General features: G+C 40.1%; 1 protein-coding gene across 2 annotated transcripts in view; it reads right to left on the bottom strand.

The window, feature by feature from the left end:
- MPP7 (MAGUK p55 scaffold protein 7) overlaps nucleotides 1–21,214 on the bottom strand; it is a 304,195-nt gene that overhangs the window by 81,036 nt on the left and 201,945 nt on the right. For both annotated transcript variants that reach the window (XM_075827506.1, XM_075827508.1), the window contains exons 10-12: nucleotides 20,019–20,093; nucleotides 17,204–17,400; nucleotides 16,565–16,629 (exon numbers count right to left, since the gene is read on the bottom strand). In XM_075827506.1, the coding sequence (XP_075683621.1) occupies nucleotides 16,565–16,629; nucleotides 17,204–17,400; nucleotides 20,019–20,093 (337 nt within the window). The remainder of the gene's footprint in view (nucleotides 1–16,564; nucleotides 16,630–17,203; nucleotides 17,401–20,018; nucleotides 20,094–21,214) is intronic.

Here is a 21,214-nt window from a genome sequence, read left to right as displayed (position 1 = left end):
GGAATGAAAAGAAAGAAAAATCTGTTTTGTCCAGTTGCTCACCTAGATAGGTTCCAGTGTTATGAGCGGCAAACTCTGCATCTTCTGGATGAGGTATAAAAGCGCACAGACCAAAGCCAAGAAATAAAGCAGAACAGTTAGATGGCCAGCCACAAGTGCAAAAGAAAAGTTACTTAAAATAATGACATTTTGAAGGACATAAACCATGACATACAAGACACCCTCAGAAATCTGCTTTTCTGTTTGTGATCAGGGTAAGAATCCCAATTCAAGAATTGCACTGCCAAAAGCAAGTAATTCAGGACATGCTATTAAAGACGACTCTGGTATGTAAGAGAGAGCCGTCAGTAAATCTGGACAGTGTCAGTATAAAGAGCAGAACTACACTATGGGTCATTCCATTTGTAGCTATTGTTATGATATTTTTCCCTTTTATGTTCTTGACCAAAATCCATCTCCTCAATTCAAAGGAAACCAAAAAAAATCACTGAGACATGAGGCACATCTCACATCTCAGAGATGTTAATACTTCCAAACAAATTGAAAGGTTGTATCTACGAATTATGGTTCAGTTTATGAAATGGAGGCCCTCACTAAAGGCGGCAAATGACTTAAAGGGGGTTGAAGGACCTTTAGTTTTTTTTCTGCCTTTGCTATTGTGTCGTTCTGTTGTTAATATGTTCTGAAAGAGAAGATCGAAAGTTGAATGTCACTTTAAAGGGGTTGTCCAGTCCGTCTCCTGTCAATCCGACATTAGGGGTGGAGAGTACATGCAACACCGTCTCTCCACACCGGATGCCTGATTGGCAGGAGAGAGAGAGGCTGGACAATTCCTTTAAACTAAAATATAATCTTAGGCACTCTGCGAATGATCTGGGTACTGTAGGTAGGGTTCCCACCCCGTTAGAACTTTAAAGTGACATTCCACGTTGGAGCTAATCTTTCAGAACATATTAGCAACCGAACCATACAATAGCAAAGATAGAAAAATTGTAAAGGTCCTTCAAGCCCTCCACCCTTATTTATGATGCATTACTTATTACTTGCATGTTTAAATAGTAATTCCCTAGCATTTAGAAATTCTCTAGATGGTTATGGGACCAGTACAAGACAGCAAACAGCAGTCTGCCCTAAACTCCAGCTTTTGGTAGGCGCACAATAAATTCAGATAACTTCCATGAAACAAATTCTGCAACTCTGACAATAACAATATATGGGGGAATGACTATTTAAGGGGCTGTCCTCTTTGGGCAGTCCCTTTTTGTTAGACGAGTCCCCTATTGACAGGATGTGCTGCTGGGTCCATCAGTGATCAGATGGAAAAGTGTTCAATTTCCCTGCAGTGCCAGCACAGGAGAAAGTAAGAATTACACAGTTTCCTATTAAATCACTGGGTTGTCTGTGTAATGCATGGACATACTGGGTCCTCCTTAGCGAGAGGAATTAGAGAATCTTTTTAGAGAATAAGATGGGAATGGATAGATAAGGATCCTGAATGTAGGAACCTTCCTCTTATAACTCCCTTTTAGGGTATGTGAAAATGCTTTTTTTTTTTTTATAAACTAGACAACCCCTTTAAGCACTTTGTGGAGGCTTAGTGGAGCTTCACAAAAGCTATCAACATCAATAAAAGTCCTTGTTATAATGTTTTCCAGGAACTTACATTTAAAAGGGATTCATTACACTAATTAACAAACAGAAAAGCTAATTTCTGACCTTAAGACACAGTTACCAGAACTGCTGGGAGGAAGTGATCTATTTCATTGTTTAGAATAAACATGACCTCAGCCCCTAAAGTGAATTGAGGTTACTTTGGTTTTTCAAGTCTTTGTTATTTCTCTCTCCAGAGTTTCCTCGCAGTTCTTTTTCTGATGGAAATTTGTAATATATTAAATACATTTTTCTTTGGTCACGTTTATGGCTGTTACAAGGGGTGACTTTAGTGCTGCCCCATATGTCCTGTATTTCAATACACAGCCTTGTAAATCACAAGGGATGAATATCGGGCTGGGGAATGTACGAGTACAAGAGTCTAATTAGGATGTAGATTGTTAACACACAGAATTATATATATATATATATATATATATATATATATATATATATATATATATATATATATATATATATATATATTTAATAAATACACAGCAATGAAATTGCCACCATGAATAAGTTAGGATGCAGCTACAAAACTGTGGCATGAGTATTTGTCTTTGAGGCAGTCTTCAGGGATATCAATTGTATCTATTACATGGTCAGGAGTGTTTCACTAATATATTATATGCTTAAAATCTCAGAATTGCCCTGAGTAGCAGGGTGTTCAGATTCTTCTCTGATCGTGTCTGCAGGTCTATCGGAAGAATACAGGCTGCAAGCTACTGATGGATTTGCATTAGTGCCAAATGTCCATGCGAGGTGATTATTGGATTTCTCTTCTGCTTGTATCCATAATGAAGCTGCTATTAACACTATAACGGGGGAATCAGGGGTGTAGCTATATCAGATGTAGAGGTAGCAGTCGCACCCGGGCTCAAGTGCCTGAGTGGGACCAAAAACCCCTTGGCCGCATAGGAAACCGGTATTTTAAATGGAAGGTGGGGGGCCCTGTTTTGCATTGGAGCCAAGGATCTTCAACCTACGCCCATGGGGGGAATTGAGTATTGTTTTTAATTTGTGAACAAACTCGGCTCTGCTGCCTCTGTATATCAGTATTCTGGTTCTAATGGCCGAATAAAGCCCAAATCAGTTCAGGTCTCTCTGGGATTCAAATCACTAGTGATTTCGTTCCCTTACAAAAAAAGGGTCTAAACAAGAGACACAATTTTATATTATTTTGGTAACTAAATTCACAATGTTGTTCCTTTCTTGTCGGTTCTGGAAGCATAAGGAAGTCTAAGACATTATTTCAGTACAAAGACCCGGAGTATATATCTCCTGTAAGACATGGAGGAACGCTGGAAATGTGAAATTTAGGTCAAATATGAAATTGTAGATTTTGGATGGCATGAAAAATATAATGAAATCTGAAAAAAATAATAATCTCAGAGGCAGACACTAAAAGCACTGTTCACAAAACCTTAATAACCGGGTGCCTGTGTACATCATTGTGACTTCACAAAAAATTCCTAATTTATTAAAGTGTCCTACATTATAAACTGCGCCCTAGAAGCTGGAATCAGGATGGAGTACAAGTTCATGTCCCTATTCTGCCCCTTGTGCTCGCTGAGCTTGTGGGGTGGGTAGGGGTGCTGGGTAGATCTTGTGCATTTCATGGCATAGTGTTGTTATATACAATGTTATACAAACATTTCTCATATTATAAATCCTTCCCATAAAACCTTAAAAGAACACTGACTTTTCTTAGTATCCCAAATAAAGCATTGTTATTTGTGAAAAAGGCCAAAATTAGGGCTTACTCACACGAACGTGGGGAAACCCGGACGTGAAAAAACTGCCATTTTTCACGTCTGAGCTGCTCCCGTGCAGATCCCATTTTCACAGATCCCCATGGACTTGGGTCTATGGAGGGATCCGTGAAAACTGAGCTAAATAGGACATGTTCTATTTTTCAACGGACCCTTCACATGGTCCGTTGAAATAATGGCCGTGTGAACTTCCCCATTAAAATACATGCGCCCGTGTGACGGCCGTTGTTTCAACAGCCATCACAGGGACGTATTCTCCGTTCGTCTGAATAAGCCCTTAAAGAGGTATTCTCATCTCAAAGTGATGTCATATTGCTAGGATGTGCCATCACTTTCTGATCATGGGGTCTGACCTCTGGGACCATCACCGATCCGGAGAATGAAGGGGCTGCAGAGCTGCTTTACTGTTTTTCCTGTGCAGGTAAAACTCTGAAGGGGCGCAGCGCTAAATTTGCAGCTAATTCATTCTTAGGATTGGTGCGTGTGCCAAAGTTTGGACCTGCACCGATTAGAAAGTGTTAATATATTTTAGCGATATGCCATTACTTTATAAGATGGGAAAGCTCTTTTAAATAATTGTGAAAAAGCTGTATTCAAAAAGTATATATTGACATCAAAACAGCAATTTACAGTTTAAATAATTAACCTACAAAAAATAAGTTGAGTACCATTGTAAACGCATGGCATTGCTTATCTAGTACTGATCCTATCTTACAGATGGTATTATACGCCAGAGCTGCATTAACAAATCTGCAGGCTTCAGAGCGGAGATCTCCCAGCATTTCTTACTGGCTCAAGGTCTGCACACAGCTGTGGTGATTTGCATTCTGGAAGTGTCAACTAAGCAATGTACTGTACATCTGATGTAGAAAAACTAGCTTTACCACTGCATTACAGACACATTGTTAAAGGGTATTACAGCTCAGCCCCAGTCAAGTGAATGAGGAATGTGCAATCTTGACTGTTCCCACTAGCTACCAGCAGAATTGTGAATGCAGCTCTGGCTTATAATACAGACTGTAACTCGTGATCAGTAAAAGACAAGTAACGCAACACACTTACAAAATAACTTTATGAAGATCAATTCTATAAATAAATGGTAAAATGGCGCTCAAAGGTGAACCTAAACTTTAAATAGCAACTGCACTAGTTAGAATATATTCATGATTTTTAAGCACCACATTCAAACAACTCTAAGCCTGGGCAGTTCTTCCCCATATTCCTACGTCTACATGGAGCAAAGTGGATGAAAGTCTCTGGGGTAGCCCAAAATGCCTCCCTCCCCCTTTTCTGGAGAGATATGCTACATTGTATAGTTTATATACTGCAATGGGGGGGGGGGGGGCATCGTAAAGGGGCTCTCTGGTTATACACACACATATATATCATATACTGTAGAGTAGGAGATGATACCACAAACGTTGGCTCCGATTCTGTGCTCATCGCCGTTATGCCATTTGATAACAGGGCAAAACTGCTCTTTAATTAAAAAAACTATTATTATGTATGATTATAAGTGCAATATGACAAAGTTCTGGTGTCCTCAAAGTCGGGGGTGTGAAATGCTCATAATGCTGCTGTCATTTTTCAAGATGTGAGCTGAACGTGACTGTAACTATGTCTGGATCCATGAATGTTTTTTAATGCGCAAATCTCTATAAATCATAATAAATCCCTGTTTTTCCTGTATTGGTTTTTATATAACATTTGAGCTATGTGAGATGTTTTCCATATTTCTGGGGTAGTCACTATACATTGTATAACAATCAGCCACACATGTTTTTATTACATCTGTCAAACTGAAATCCAAATTGGAAGCTGTAAAAAAAAACTGAAAAAAAAAATAAAATGCAGAAAGAAGCCTGGGAAGTGCTTTATTCTTTACATGTCATGACAAACCAGCTGAAAAAGTTACCGCTGTGGTTGAGAATGACTGCCTTTAATATTTTATGTACAATGTTGAGCAATTTTGTAAAATACTTTAATTCACTTATCTTCAGAGGCGAGGGGTAAGTGGAGAAGGCAGCTGCCTAGGTCGCCATGGGTGTGGGCAATTCTGTTTTAAGACCATAGGACTTCGGTCTGAGCGGCTGATAACACAGCGGTATGACAACTGTACGTACATAAATTAATTTTACACGCACAGACAGAACGGTTACGGAGTGAATCAGAGCTGATAGATGTGGGCAAAACCATTGTGCATCCAACAGCTATCATGCTAAACTTTAGGGACTGAAGGTGGGTAGGGGGGGCGCACTCTGAAAGCCTTGTACCACCCCCCTGCTAATCTACTACTGATTATGAGTTACATCATAGCTTATATATATATATATAGCAGCATTCAACATTTCCTACTTTCCTGTTAACTCTCAGTCTGCTCTGGTGCATTGTGGGAGATGTAGTGCTCGCATGTGACAGTGTATAGTAGTCTCATGTACAAAGAGCTTTCTTTCACCCACAATGCATTTCACCAGACCATGTGACAATATAGGATCTCGGCTAATCTGTCAGGGGTACTTATCTTGGCAGAACACTGGCAGAGTCCCAGTCGATATGAATTGTAGAAAAGACATGATGCAACTGCAGATTATTACAAGATAACCAAAGTTACTCCAGGTTATATGTAGATGTAAAATCATGAAAAGATGTTCAAAAGCAGAGCCACGTGTTACCTACGGGTTTTTAAACTGTGAATATATTGCAGAATATCTGTTTGATTTCCGAGAAATGACTGCAAAGAATAAAGCACTTAGAGTAAGCTTTCAAATTAAAGGGACCCGGTCACCTCAACACAATGAAGAAAGCATATTTTATGCCGTAGCAACGTTCACGGACATTCAATTCAAAGGCTATGTACACCGATGAAATGTTTTTTTTTATTTTTTTTTTATTTTTTTTTATAAAAATGTCTATCAGTGCGATTGTTGCAACTTTGTAACTACATTTTAGTCAAAAATATTTTTACTTTTTAAGATACAGCTGCTTTGGATCCAGTAAATAGAGCAGCTGTATCTATCGCTGAAACCTGTGTCTGTCATTTCAGTGGGACTGACTGGTTCAGTGACAGCGGGTCCTGTGTCTCTGACATGCAGGATCGAGCGGTTACCGATCACATCTAAAAATTCATAACTTACATGTGATCGATAACAGGTGGATCCTGCGGGTCAGACACACAGGACCCGCTTTCACTGAACCAATCAGCCAGTCAGTCAGTCCCGCTGACCTGATGGAAACAGGTTTCAGTGACGATACAGCTGGTGTGTATACAAAGCTGTATCTCAAAAAGTTAAAATTATTTTTAATAAAAAGTACTTCGAAAGTTGCACCAAACGCACGGATAGCCATTTTGATAAAACATTTCAAAAGGTGTACAGAGCTTTTAAGGATGACTACAATGCCAAGAATATTACTTCAGTATACAAGCTGGCTGCCACCATGGCGTGGAGGTGAGACGTCCTCTTTAATACCGGCTACATACGATGCACACACACAAAATACACACGCTAGAATACAACAAAGGGAAACCAGGGTAATACACAACTCCACAAGGTACAAACCAAAAGGGAAACTGTATAGAACTACATTGTGAGGTATACCACGACATAAACATGAAAGAAAGACAATGTTGCTCACTGTAGTAAAGGAAATATGGAAAGTCTAGAACAATCATATTCTAAAGCGTGCTGTGGCTACATAAACTCCGAACACATGTTGCCTAAATAAAGTTATTTGGCAAAGCAAAGAAACGTTTGTACATGTACCTTCAATTTCCTCTGAGAAGCAAAAAGGGGGAAAAGAAAGGAAATGATTAAATGTGCTGAAAATATAAACCGGGGAAAAGAAAATGTAACAATTGTTCAAAAAAGAAAAACAAATATCACATCCACCTACCATACTCAACAGTTTCCTCATCTTAGAAGAGCCAAAAAGAAAGAGATACATATTTTAAATGCACTGAATGAATAATCTTCATGTATTAAGAAAACAGACATATTGTATCTACTTTCAGGTAGAGCCTGACTTCACCATTCAGCTTCACAAATGAACTTGCCATCTTGAACCTTATTGTGCCAGTCTGCTGAGAAAACAAGGAGGCAGGAGGGGAGCGTGCAGTGTCTCCTTTTCAACCAGTTTTATACCTTTGCCGTGCACGTAACGGTGTATTGGACAAGAGACCCCCAACATACAGGTTCAGGGTCTGTATGAAAGCAGAGACATGCCTGATGATCATGAACCACTCCTACATTAGTGCCAAAATGTTCTCCAGACCTTCCCTGGGAACTTTTAACATTTTCTTTGGACTGTTCAGAAATTATGATGAGTCAAATGTGGCAATTCTAGCTTTAAATGGGTGATATTGTAACTGGGGCGTTGAAAAAAGATCCCGCCAACAGCCATGTTTGCATCACATTTGTTGCCCACATGTAGCGTATACACCGTGAAAAGCTCCCGATGTATATGTCAAACGTAGCCTGTGACGGATGCCTAACAGTGGCATCCGTCACCTATAGACTACAATGGTATACGTTAAACAGATACGTCATGAACACTTATGACCCTTTTTATAACATACGTATCTATTAAATGGATACCATAATACCTGTTAGGCTTCCGTCATCCATAGACTATTATGGTATCCATGCAGTGTATACATCATGAAATTCTATTAAAAAGCCCATGACCTAAACGTTCAACAGATGCCTGTCACATATGCCATACCGCACCGTATATATATATATATATATATATATATATATATATATATATATATATATATAATATTTTTTTTTTGCAGGATCCCATTGCATGGATTTGCGTAGTCTATTACATATACCAGCCAGATGGTGGCCAACATAATACTCTTCTGGCCTTCGTCAGGATAATGGAGCCATATGGAAATGTTCAATGTGTAGGTCTGGAACTTTCCCAATGTACACACCGAACATAGGGCAAAACCGTGATGCGAATGGGGCCTTACATATTTGTAGCATGCAATATGGCAGTGTTTTGAGTGAACGATCTGGTGTTATTCAGACAGTGCCACTTTTGCTGCACAGAATACTTTAACTGTCTGCAGTCACCACTAGAAAGCGCTTACTGCAAACTGTTATACATTGAAATCAATAATAATACAGTATTCAGTAAGCTCCTCAGCTCCCTCTAGCGTTGACTGCAGGCAGCCAGAATTTTATAATAATTCATTTGTATGTAGAGGATTTAGAGCTCAGAATCAGAAAAACTGACCTTAAACCGCTTTAAAACATATATTAAGAAATAATCATCACAGAACTTTGGACCTATTTAGAGAATTATGTTCAAGAATAGACATAGCTCCTCCAAGCGTTTAGCAGGCTAATATCCCCCGTCAGCTTATTCCATTCACAGGTTATAGGCAGCTATAAAGTGCATTCTGCAGCCTACTGATGGATTTGCTGGACAATGTCAGGAAATTTAAAGGGGGTTTTGAGAACACTCTAGTCAGGTTTGTCAGGCACGCTGGGCGGCACAGTTGCAGAGGTGCCGGAGTAGTCTCGTGCACAGCTTCTTTGACATTATACTCCTTGGGTAACTGTGCCACCCAGTGTGCACTAGTTTCTCTCCACACCTGATGTATAATCGAATTGGAGAGCAAAGAGAAACTTAAATATATTCTCATAGGTTGACCTAAAGAGGACCTAACAGCATTCGGTGAATCCAGTTACAGCATCCTCATTGAACCCTATTCCATACAACAATGTAACAGTTAAAAGCACTAGCAGAAAACGTAGAAGAAATGTGAAAGTGCTTAAGTTAATGTAAACAAGAAGCGGCGTATCAGTAAAAACGTTTATACGGTAAGTGTTCCGGGAGGCTTTGTTAATTGGAGAAAACCTGCATTTGGGTTATATCATTTTTCCATGTCCAGTAACTTGAGACGTGGTTATAAGGAAGGATGAACAAACAAGATATGTTTCTCATAAGTGACTTAATTCCTGTGCAGATGAAGGGCGCTTGCAATGCGGAAGGGACTCGCGCCAGCCCCTTGATGATTCAACAGTGGTCATAGCACTGGTACATGACTGCATTGTGTGGTACTGCAATCACCTTAATCCAATTTCTCTCCGTGGAAATTGAATTCCGACGAGATCTCCAGGGGACTGTTAAAACAGGCTTCAAAATAAATGCCACCACTAATTAAAATAAGCACAATGATTTTAGATTATGGAGATTGCCATTGCAGTTTTAAGTAAGAAGCCGGTTTAGCGATGCAAGAGAGAAGCCTAAGTGGGTGGTTACTTAGATCGGTTTACATAAGCTTCCTTTAAAGCAAAACCAGCTGTCCAGATAAAATGTATGAAATCAGTCTTATTTTATCCTTATTAGACCTCGCATGTCTTGTAATACAGCACAATAGCATTCATTCATCATTTACTATAAGAGGAATACTACGGAAACATTATAGACGGTCACATGTAACGCGCTCACAATTCTCAGCAAAACGTCCAGAAGTCGCCTCTCCAAAAGCAGCCGGGATCCTAGTCAAATGCTATATAAAAGGACGTCGACCCTGCAGGAACTTCTGTACACAAGAGCAGGCATTTATGTGTTTTTACGTGTGTATGAATACATATATATTTTTTATACGCAGACTTATGTGCAAATTTTGCAACAAGCCAAAGTGGAATATAAGGGGTTCTTTGTACGAGTATGCTCACACTGTATTAAAAGGGGTTTCCAAGTTATTTTCTGTGCTTTCACTCATTCTAACACTTACGTTTTGATATATTTATATTTTCAAAGGTGACCTCGTTCTGTGATCCGGTCACGCGTCAAATGACCTGTGATGTCACCTTATCTTCCGCCTGTAGTGACCTCCCGTATACCAATAACATGGGCTAGTAGCGAATAGTCTTAGTGCAGTATACGGAATGTCACTAGTAACCTGGGATTTTGGGGGCATGTAGTTTCGTTGCGGGGAACGCACATGCGCTTTCTCCGTGAAAGCTAGCTAGGAAACAGAGAGAGGAGCCTTCTACGTGCTGCTTACAGTGTGACAATCATCATAGCAACTGTAGGCTCAGCTTTACGAGGAGTAAACAAGCAGCCCCACAATAGCAGGCCAGCAATGAAAAGAAACGGCGTGTGGCAGGAACGCAGGTATCGGTAATTACAGTTTGTTGTTTTTTTTTACACACATTATGTTAGATATAGTATGGAAACGTGTTTTTGCTATGATATTTGTTTTTTTTCTATGCCGATTTTGTGCGTCCAACTTTTTTTCGCCACATTTTTTTAAAAACAGCCCACTGGATTTTGAACAGTAAAATCAAAGGGCATTTTTTTTCCGCGGATTCCGATTCAGCGTACAGAAAATTCTTCACGCTGATTCAGATGCAAAAAAACAGCGAGAGAAAAACTCACGATAGAGAGGCAGCATTGTAGTAATAATATTGTATGGGGACAGTAACAGTTATGTAATCCTAAAAACTGCACTCCTATTGCTCCCCTTAACCCGTGAAATGTAATTCCCCACATATTTCAAGTGGGAACAAAGCAGAAAGATAAATGCAAAAATAAGCTTTAACTAGTGTGTGCGTCTTCTAGTCCAGAGTCAGGAGCGCACGGTGGCGCCAGATGCCCCTCACCAAATTCTTATTGGTTGGGCAAAACGCACATGAAGCGCTCTGCCCAATTACAGTTAGAACTGAGCGGCTGTTCATGGCCGCACTATTAACTGACTGGACACATTGCTGGTGGAGGCTAGGAAGTCTCCAGTGATGTTATTAAACCCCGATTTTGCTCTAGACCACAAGGGAACTATATTTTAACCCCTTAATAAACCGCGGAATACCAGGTATAACCCCCCTCCCATTACACTAGACCACCAGGGAACAAAATGTTAACCACTTAATATACCTTAGACCACAAGAACTGATGATATTAACCCCTCACTACCTTAGGCTACCAGAAAACTTCTAATTAGTATGCCATTTAAAAAAAAAAAAAAATTCAGTTGTCTAAACCCGAGTGCGCCCAATAGTCTGTTCACTCTGTTGGGTCTTAGGCTATGTTCACACACTTAAAATATGGCCGAAAATCAGAGGCTGTTTTCCTTTGAAAACAGCTCCGTATTTTCAGCCATTTTTTGTTAAGCAAATTGCATTTTTTACGGCCGTTTTTGGAGCTGTTTTTCTATTGAGTCAATGAAAAACAGCTCCAAAAACGGCTCAAGAAGTGACATGCACTTCTTTTTTTTTACGGGGCCGTTTTTATAAACAGCCTCGTAAAAAGTGCCCCGTGGGAATGGAACGTAGTTTTTCCCATTTAAATCAATGGGCAGATGTTTGGAGGTATTCAGACCCCGCATTTTTAGCTATTTTTCGGGGCGTTTACGCCCCGAAAAACGGCTGTAAAATAGCCAGTGTGCACATACTCTTATAGTCCAAACAATACAGGTAAATCATGCAATTTATTATTTTACTAATTAAACCTGACAGATCAACACAAGAAATAACAGACATTGTTATTCATACCAAAATAATGCGAAACTAAACCAAAATGTTCATTGATTTCATAGACTAAGTAACTGAATTCATGGACTTGGACTAACAGTATCGATCCATATGCAGGCAATTACAAGTTCTATATACAAGGCCAAGTTATTCTCAGCCTGTCCAATATAACGTATTGTAATATCTTTCATGTATAGAAGAAAAAAAAAAAAAAAAGAGCATGCTAATTTGGCCTAAAAAAATAATACATGGCCAATGGTTTTTACCAACCCCCTATTTTATTCTGCAGCTAAACCAAATCAAATGCGTACAGAATAAATGTAATATATCCCATTCTTATAAGCTTTACAGAGTAATTCCACCTAGAATGTATCTATATAGATATGGCAGCTTTTTCATTCTCTTAGATTTAGTCTTATACCATGTTGGTGTTTTAATAAGTAAATGCAGATACCATTTCTTAAAATGGTTATTTAGTAAAATTTTTGCAAAAATATGGTTAACGCTGAAGATTCAGGTGGCAAACCCACTGAAAGCGGAACTGCTAGATTGACACTGTGCTGACAGCAGAGAAGAGGATGGCAGAAGATTTCATACTTGACTTCTAAAGACCACTATTAAGAATGGCGGGTAAACATAAGACCGTCAGCAGCTATACCGTAAGTATACTCAATGGTGATTTCATTGGAAAAAGACCTGTACAGACCACACATGGACCCTTCAATCCTTTCATATTACACCTGTATTCAAGTGAGGGTATGTTCACACGAGGGCGTCCGTAACGGCTGAAATTACGGGGATGTTTCAGCCTGAAAACATCCCCGTAATTTCAGCCGTAACGGCATGTGCAGGCGCTTGAACGCCGCGTCCATTACGGACGTAATTGGCGCTGCTATTCATTGGAGACAATGAATAACGGCTCCAATTACGGCCAAAGAAGTGACAGGTCACTTCTTTGATGCGGGCGTCTATTTACGCGCCGTCATTTGACAGCGGCGCGTAAATTACGCCTCGTGTGAACAGACAAACGTCTGCCCATTGCTTTCAATGGGCAGATGTTTGTCAGCGCTATTGAGGCGCTATTTTCGGACGTAATTCGGGGCAAAAACGCCCGAATTACGTCCGTAATTAGTGCGTGTGAACATACCCTTACAGAAAATAAACTCAGAATCTAGATCTACCAGTCCTCCACGATTACATTTACAGAATGAATAAAAAAGGGAGAAAACTATTGAACAGTTTTTACCGCAGTTCAAAAATGAGTCAGGGGCTATGGAAGCGGAAACCAGGAGACAGTCAGTAAATCAAATAGACAAGTATGTGGTCTATCCATTTTGTTTATAATATAAAATAAATATAGAGATCGTGTTTTACTCTGATGAAACGTAATACAGAATCGGAGACATTGGTTGCAGCAGCTCCTTCGGAGGAATGTGTTTAAAAAAAAGGAGCGGGTTACAAGGAAGAAAGAAGAATATTAGCGATACACGTCTTAAGACTCAGCAGCTCCATTCTCCAGCACTAATACTCCGGGCGTTAAAATAAACGCCAATCATGAGATAACCATCTCCAAATAAATACAGTATGAAGAGTTTATATTGTAACACTGAACTGATGCATTATTCTTATATTTGACAGCCAGGACATGTGTATATAGCTGTATGGATAATGAACGGAGTAAAGTGTTGGTCGGCAGGGTGAACGCACAGCAGAAAGAAGAATACAATGGCAATGGGGGTCTATAGGTGTCGTCCAGATATATGCGTCCAGTATTAGGTGTTTAACCCTTCCCTGTGTATAAGCCAGCATTCTGTACTCTATAGGTTAGGCCTGCTGAATATTTAGGAATTGCAATCCTTGCCCTATCTTGGGGACCAATGTAGTTGAAATCAGACTTCTCCAGAGAATAATCACATACAAATGCAAAAGTAGACTTCTATTCTACAGCATACTAGTAAGATAGAGAAAGTAGGAGAAAATGGATCCAGCGCTGGGTATAGTGCAACTGTTAAAACAGGAAACTTCTTCCAAGATTTATTGTAGACCATTAAAAACAGTGAAAAAAAAAGGGATGTATGGGTTTGTCCAGAGTACAATGAAAGATTAGCAGTATAGGCAGTGCCCTGCGTCCTTAATCATGGCTTGTTTAAGGACGCAGGGAGCGTCTGAAACGCGTAGGCACCGCCTATACTGCCAATCTTTCATTGTACTCTGGACAAACCCATATATCTCTTTTTTTTCACTGTTTTTAATGGTCTACAATAAATCTTGGAAGAAGTTTCCTGCTTTAACAGTTGCACTATACCCAGCGCTGGATCCATTTTCTCCTACTTTCTCGGTCTATGCAAAGCCGTGTGCCGACACGAGGACCCGTGCGCTAACCATCATATCCGTGACAAGGTGAGCTGGAGGAACCCTCCTATTTTCTTTCTAATACTAGTAAGATACCTATGAATAAATAAAAAGGAAATGTGGTACTAGGCTTTTCAAAGCATCTTCATATTGTTGCTACAAACTTATTAAGAGCTATGAAGTAATAATAAGAAAAAATGGGTTCCATCATTCCCCAAGTTGTCTAGAAGAAAGTATAAAATAATGTCGTCTTCTTGGGGTCGATTCTAATAAAGATATGAACTCGGAAACTTTTATGATGGTTGCAATGGATTACAGCATTCAGTGATTCATACGGAACATACACTATACAAGCCCACTGTCTTACATCTATGTATCCGTTTGCAAAACTTGATAGAAGTTCATGTCCACATTAGAACCACAGGGTAAGTGGTGTAGTGCAACACTAACTCTCGTAGTCGACTGCGCTATTGATTCCGTCAAAACAAACGGAAACCTTACACAACGGTGACAAAAGGAAACCATAAGCAACTGAAGCATTACCATTGAAATCAATGGTAATGCAAACGGAACCTATGGTTTCCGTTTGCCTTTCTGTTGAGGGGTTCGTCGAAAGGTCTGAACCAACCCCTCAACGGAAAGCAACGCCGATGTGAACACAGCCTTATGAGGCTGTATTGGGTCTATGCCTCGCCTCTGCTGGTTTACGATGATCATGATCTTCTTTAAATTGTCTCATGACAAAATCCCTCTACTCTTAAAAAGGTCATGAAGAAAGAAACATCATTTAACTGAGAAAATAACCATGGGATCTCTCCTAACTCTGTTTTGGCTTACAGTACTGACATTAGCCACAGGGGACATACTTAAAAAGAGTTTGTTTTATCTGGACAACCCCTGTTCAAATGCCCTATTAGGGCATATGGATGACATAAAGAAAGGTCCTAAACTCGGAACCCCATTCTATAAGCAAGAAACAGAAAGACCCAGCTCTCGAGGACTCAACGCAACCTTGTACTACATGGTCTTCCATTAACTTAAATATGGGCCACGTAATACTACATTGAGTGGCCGCGCAGAGTTAGAGAAGCCAGACCTATGGCGATCAGTTAATTGCCGGGATGGCTTTATTGTGAGAAGGGTTCTCCACATAGGGTAACCCCTTTAAGAAGTGTTCGCTAAATGGCACTTTTGGCCAGAGATTAAGATGACTGCATCACAAGAGGGAGGCAGCAATACATATATTCAAAAGCATTTGGAGCTGGTAATTTCACAGCCGCTAGATGGACGATGGATCCTATTGCAAACCTTTGATCTGGCTTAACGGATGTGACAGAAATTGTAAGGGTATGTTCACAGAGGGCCGATAAAAGTCCCGGAACCGCACCAACTTGTGGTGCAGATTTTCGAGTTGAATTTCCGATGTTTAGACTTACCCCCCGGACGTTGTCATAGCGATGCTTCCCTCTTGTTTCCGTGCTACATGGCCTCCTGGGATGACGCTGCAGTCCATGTGACCGCTGTCACATAAAATGAAACGTCATCCTAGGTCGGCCTGGACTAAGAACAAAGGAATGTGTCACTATGACAGCCCCCAGGGGGTAAGTATTAACTTTTTCATTAACTTTAAACAAAACGTTTTTTTTCTTTTTCAAACTTGCAATTGTTGCAGCGATATCCCACATTTGCTATTTGTTGCGGGTTTTACCTCCCTGTTGAATTCAATGGGGAAAACCCGCAACCAAAGAGCAGCGATTCCGCAGCATAAACCGACTTGCTGCGGATTAAAAAAAACGCACCGCAGGTCGATTTCCGAACATTTTCTTAGTGGATTTTATCTGCAGCTTGTGGATGACATTTGTTCAGATCCCATCCACTCTGCTGCTGCTGTACTATACTGCGGATTTTCGGGAATGAAATCCGTTGCGGAAAATCTGCAGCATTTACGCTGAGTGTGAACATACCCTAAAGGTCTCCTTTAATTCAGCAATGCCCTCAATTAAGAGAATTGATGGCTCTCATATCCTACAATCCATGTCCATATCCATAATCCACCGCTATACAGAACAAACAGCAGGAACTAAAGATGGAGAATACTATAATGATCTCACGGAAATGCAGCAGAAATATGAAATAACGGTATATCCCGGGTTTACACACATCATCCCTACAAATCTATAAAAGGTTAAGTGCCTGTTCAATAGACGAAACAAGCGCAATAGAAAAATCTTCCAGGTGACTTCAAAGCAATAACACGTGTGATCTCCGCTCTTTCATTACATGTAAACTTACATGATTTTCTGTTGGAGATTTTCGGAGGCTGGGTCAGCACCACGGGTTTTCTTAGTGCAAATCTCCTGAAGTTGAAAGAGAAAGTCCATGAAAAAAATAATGAAACTCAACATCTCCATTATGGGATTAGGAATTTTTATGAAACACATATTGCATCTACCCTGTTATTTTTTTGTTATTTTTATTTTGCAAAGACTTTTGGAACAGAAATCAAAAAACAAAAAAAAATCGCCATCTAATCGATCTAGGCTTCGGCAAAAATAAAACCAGCAGCAGGAGTTTTTTCTTTCACTTTTCTTCTGTAACCGTTCCAAAAAACGTTACAATACTTATTCCTGTAGAGTACATCAATGGAGATTGTGATACTGATGTGCTATTTTCCATATGGTCTTATTCCAATCTGGACCAGAACTAGTCCTATCGTTTTCTGTCATTGTTTTTTTTGGCCAGACAGGCAAGGAAGTCTGAAATATTTGTGAAAAGGGTTTTTTAAGTTCATTTTGGGACGGTCGTGACCCCTGATACTTGTGAATGTACAGTGGTAAGCTACTGACAATATGGCGAGTACAATGCAGCTTAGGACAATTCAAGGCAGAAAAACAAAAGAGAGAAAGGAAGAAAGTGAACTTCAGAGCTAACCTCTCCTGGAATTGTTTTGAAGGGATCAATCCGGCTCTGGGATTGGCATCACCTTCGTGTTTGGCCTGCCACCAAGTTGCATCATCCTGGCACATGATCTGAAGTACATCTCCCTTTGTGAACGAAAGCCCGGCTTCTTTACAAGGAATAGCTTTATCCTCATTAGGATAGTAGTCAAAGAGAGCTTTAACAAACATCTGTAAGAGAAGGAAAGAAAGCAGATTTATAAAACAAGCGCACCGCACCTGATGCCCGAGATGTCTGCACATCACAAATCTTATCACGTCATTTCGTTTCATGATCTGCAAAATATTCCACAAAACACTTATAGGGAACCTTTTCAAGAGGTTTTATGTAACTAAAACGTATTCAATGTATGATGAAATATGACAACTTTCTAATGAACTCTGTAAATCAATTGCTCTGTTTTCAAGACCTCTGCTTGCTTTAAAATGAGAAAATACACTCACTTTTTATAATCAAAGACTCAAATCCTATCGTGACCTAGTCCTGCTCACACAGCTGCAGGTATTGATAGAAAAGAGCTCTGATACACTAAAAGAGCCGTGCAGCTGTGTGAGCAGCAGATGATGACCGATTTTTTTTGCTAACTGTAAATAATGATTTCCTTTAACTGACAGCAAGCAGATATATTGAAATTGATGAGGAACTGAAACTCAAAACTCTTTATTGTGTGATACAGAAAGGGAAACGGATGCCATGCTTTGCTATGGGAGAAGTTTTGGTATCCGATGCATCAATTGTGATGCCGGACAGAAAACCATGCATCGTTTATCTGTCTGGCTATGGGCACCGGACGATGAACAAAAACGTCATCACTTGTGTCCGGCTAAGGCTCAGTTCACATCTCGTTTTTACTGTATGTCTGACGTGCACGTTTGAACATGAAAAAACAGTGTCAAAATGTGTGCCACAGCGTGCATATTGATTTCTACGGTCAGGACGGACGCCCTAATGGTGTAGTTTGTGCATAGGTTTTGTGAGCTTACCTTCGATACTTTTTTTTTTCCCATGACCAGAAAAGCGGAGTCTACTAAGCTTTTCGGTGCTTTTCCAAAAGGTCAATAGCGACGTATGCAATCTTAAACCCTACGTTTGCATACGTAAAACGTATACGTTTTTGTCACCATATATGGGAATCTTGACTTTACCAAGTTTAATTTAGCTCAATAACAAAAAAAATATACGTTTTTAGAAGAACGGATGAAAACGTATAAAAAAAATCGTATACGATGTATACTACAAAAAACGTAAGTGTATGTTACAAATGCATATGTTTTTGTAACTTTAAAAACGTATACGTCATCGTATACCACAAACGTATGAACAAAACGAGATGTGAATTTAGCCTTAGGCATAAAACAACTGGGAGAGCCCAACTGATACATGTGGTGATTCATAGGATTTTACAGGAAAGCAGATCGTGCTGGCAAATCACACATGTTCAAATTTCTGTTCATACTTTCGTAAAGCATGCTATTCTATCTGGTAAAAAACAAAACCACACAGCTAATGGCAGCCTGATGGAGACATTATAACTCAATGGGAAGAATAAAAATTCTATAAAATTGAAAGCCATGACGTCAGCGTGGACAACATCTGTGTTAGTGGCTTCAGTTGAGGGTGCAGTTGGCCATTCTAGTATTTTTGACAGCAAGGATGAGACGCCATGCACCCCTAGATCCATCACGGCCTCATAGCTTCAGTTATCAACACAAGTGTGACATCAGTTTGTATCAGTCTGTACCAGTTTTCATCAGTTTTTAATCCATCACCCGTTGACTATAATGATAAAAAAATAACAAGGCTTCGTTCACATCTGCGTTGGAGACTCCATCACAGATCCGGTCAAAAATGGCGGACAAAAAAAAAAGCGCAGCATGCTGAGCTATTTTGTCTGGTAAAACAACGGACAGCGTGGCGAAACCCAACAGAACTAATTAAAGTTAATGGGTACGCACAGATGTTGACAGTCAAGCAACGGATCGGGCGCTTCTGGTATTTTAGTTGTTCTGTTCTTATGATGGAGCAGAGCAACGGAGACACAGATGTGAACGAAGCCTAAGGCCCTATGCACACGACCGTAAAAAATCTCTGTAATTGCGGACCGTAATGCGGTACGCAATTACGGACCCGCCTGGTTCTATTGACCGCGGACACCTTTCGGTATCACTACGGATAGTTGTCCGTGCCGTAGGATCATGCAGGGAATTATGGAGGATGTCCTACTTTTCGTTTTTTACGGGCCGTGCTCCCATACTTTGTATTCGAGCACGGCCTAAAAATACGGCCCGCGGGTGTGGCCGTGCCCGCAGTTGCAGGCACGCCCGTGTGCATGAGGCCTTACTCTAACAGCTCTGCCCACATCTGTGCTTGAATTTCCGTTATTCTGTTCCGTCATATGAACAGAGTAACAAAAACTACGATACATCAAATGACGGAAACCAATGGCGCCTGACAGAACACATTGACTTTAATGAGTTCAGTCGGGTTTCTGGCATTTTACAAATATGACGGAATCCGCAGAGGCTCCTAAAGTTGTGAGCTTCCCAAAGAAATCCCAAAGACGACGGACAGACCATTATAACCCTTTTTAGTGTAGGATGGCCCTACAGAGAAATTGCCAAGAAAGCCAAGGTGGCAGTGACGCATCCCAAAGAACTGAATAGGATCTATTGAGTGATCAATCATCAATAAATGGAACCTGATTATTTAGTAGGAAAAGGTAAATTAGCATTTTAACCAATACAATAAGACAAATTCTTAATTCTATAAAATAAGCAGCAGGGATTACCTTGCCATCATTGTTTGGTGATTCCTCTTTAATACTGGGTATGATTTTAAAAGTAATTGCCCCTTGTGACTGTGCCTGTAATATTCAGTGATAATAAATGTTATTAGATATGGATAGATTAGCATAAAGAAACTTCATGTAAAAGTAAATCAGATTAAAGAAAAACACCCAGAAAGGCTAAATCATGCCAAGAAGAACCAATGAAATCAGTGAGAAGTTCATCTACCCAAGTAGCCATGGATTTTATATTCCTGGATACAGGAGCCTTCAAGGGAAGCTTTGGAAAGGAGTCCTCTTGACTTTTTATGGCCACCTTATTTGCTAAGCAATGCCCAAATAAGTCCATGCTATTGGTCTAGTATTAAGTGCTGTCATCAGTAGGCGACTATGCTGGACCTCCTTGCTGTAATGTAGACCATTACTGTCAACCCCAAATCTTCAAAAGCACTGGTGATGTGTATTGAGGACATGACACCAGCACTTCCTATAGGTATATGGCCAGAAGCTCGGTCAAAAGTTTTAGAACACCCCAATTTTTTATAGTTTTATTTTTTCTAGTACAGCAAATAATGTGATTCAAAGGCTCAAAAGTAAGTTCAAAACATAAAAATATAATATTTTTTTTCCTCAAACGCAGCAATAGGACAGGACATCAAGGACAGCTGCTCTGAAGCACAGAAAGCAAATTATGGTTTGAAATTGGATGCAAACTATTCCTACAGGTGTCTCAACTTTTGGAGATTACTTTCAAACCCTCTGATCCTATATAACCAGTGTTGGAACAGACTGCATTGCAACACCCTGTAGGGCAGGATTTGGACAGTTTTGCTCTTCAGGACGGAGCACATTGCGATCGTAATGGCAAGAAAAAAAGCAATTAACAAAAGACAGACAATTATAACCCCTAGAAGTGTAGGTCGGTCCTACAGAGAAATTGCCAAGAAAGCCAAAGGTGGCAGTCAGTACAGTTTCCTATACCATCAAAATGAGTTGCAAAATTGAAAAAGGTGAGGGATCAACGGCTCTCCTCCGAGGCTATGCGTGGAGTGAAATTGTATAGGTTGCCGGCCGCCACCCACTGCAGTCCCTCGGTACTAATGCCTTAGCACCGGGGACAGGGTATGTAGAAACTAAAAAAGCAGGAAAAGAGCAGTATAGTAGCGGGTATCGGCGTCAGGCTCAGGAGGACAAGGAAC

Source organism: Rhinoderma darwinii, chromosome 5 (assembly GCF_050947455.1).
Source record: "Rhinoderma darwinii isolate aRhiDar2 chromosome 5, aRhiDar2.hap1, whole genome shotgun sequence".
Lineage (NCBI taxonomy): Eukaryota > Metazoa > Chordata > Amphibia > Anura > Rhinodermatidae > Rhinoderma > Rhinoderma darwinii.
The sequence above is the reverse complement of the archived record's forward strand: the minus strand, read 5'-3'. Positions and strand labels throughout refer to the sequence as shown.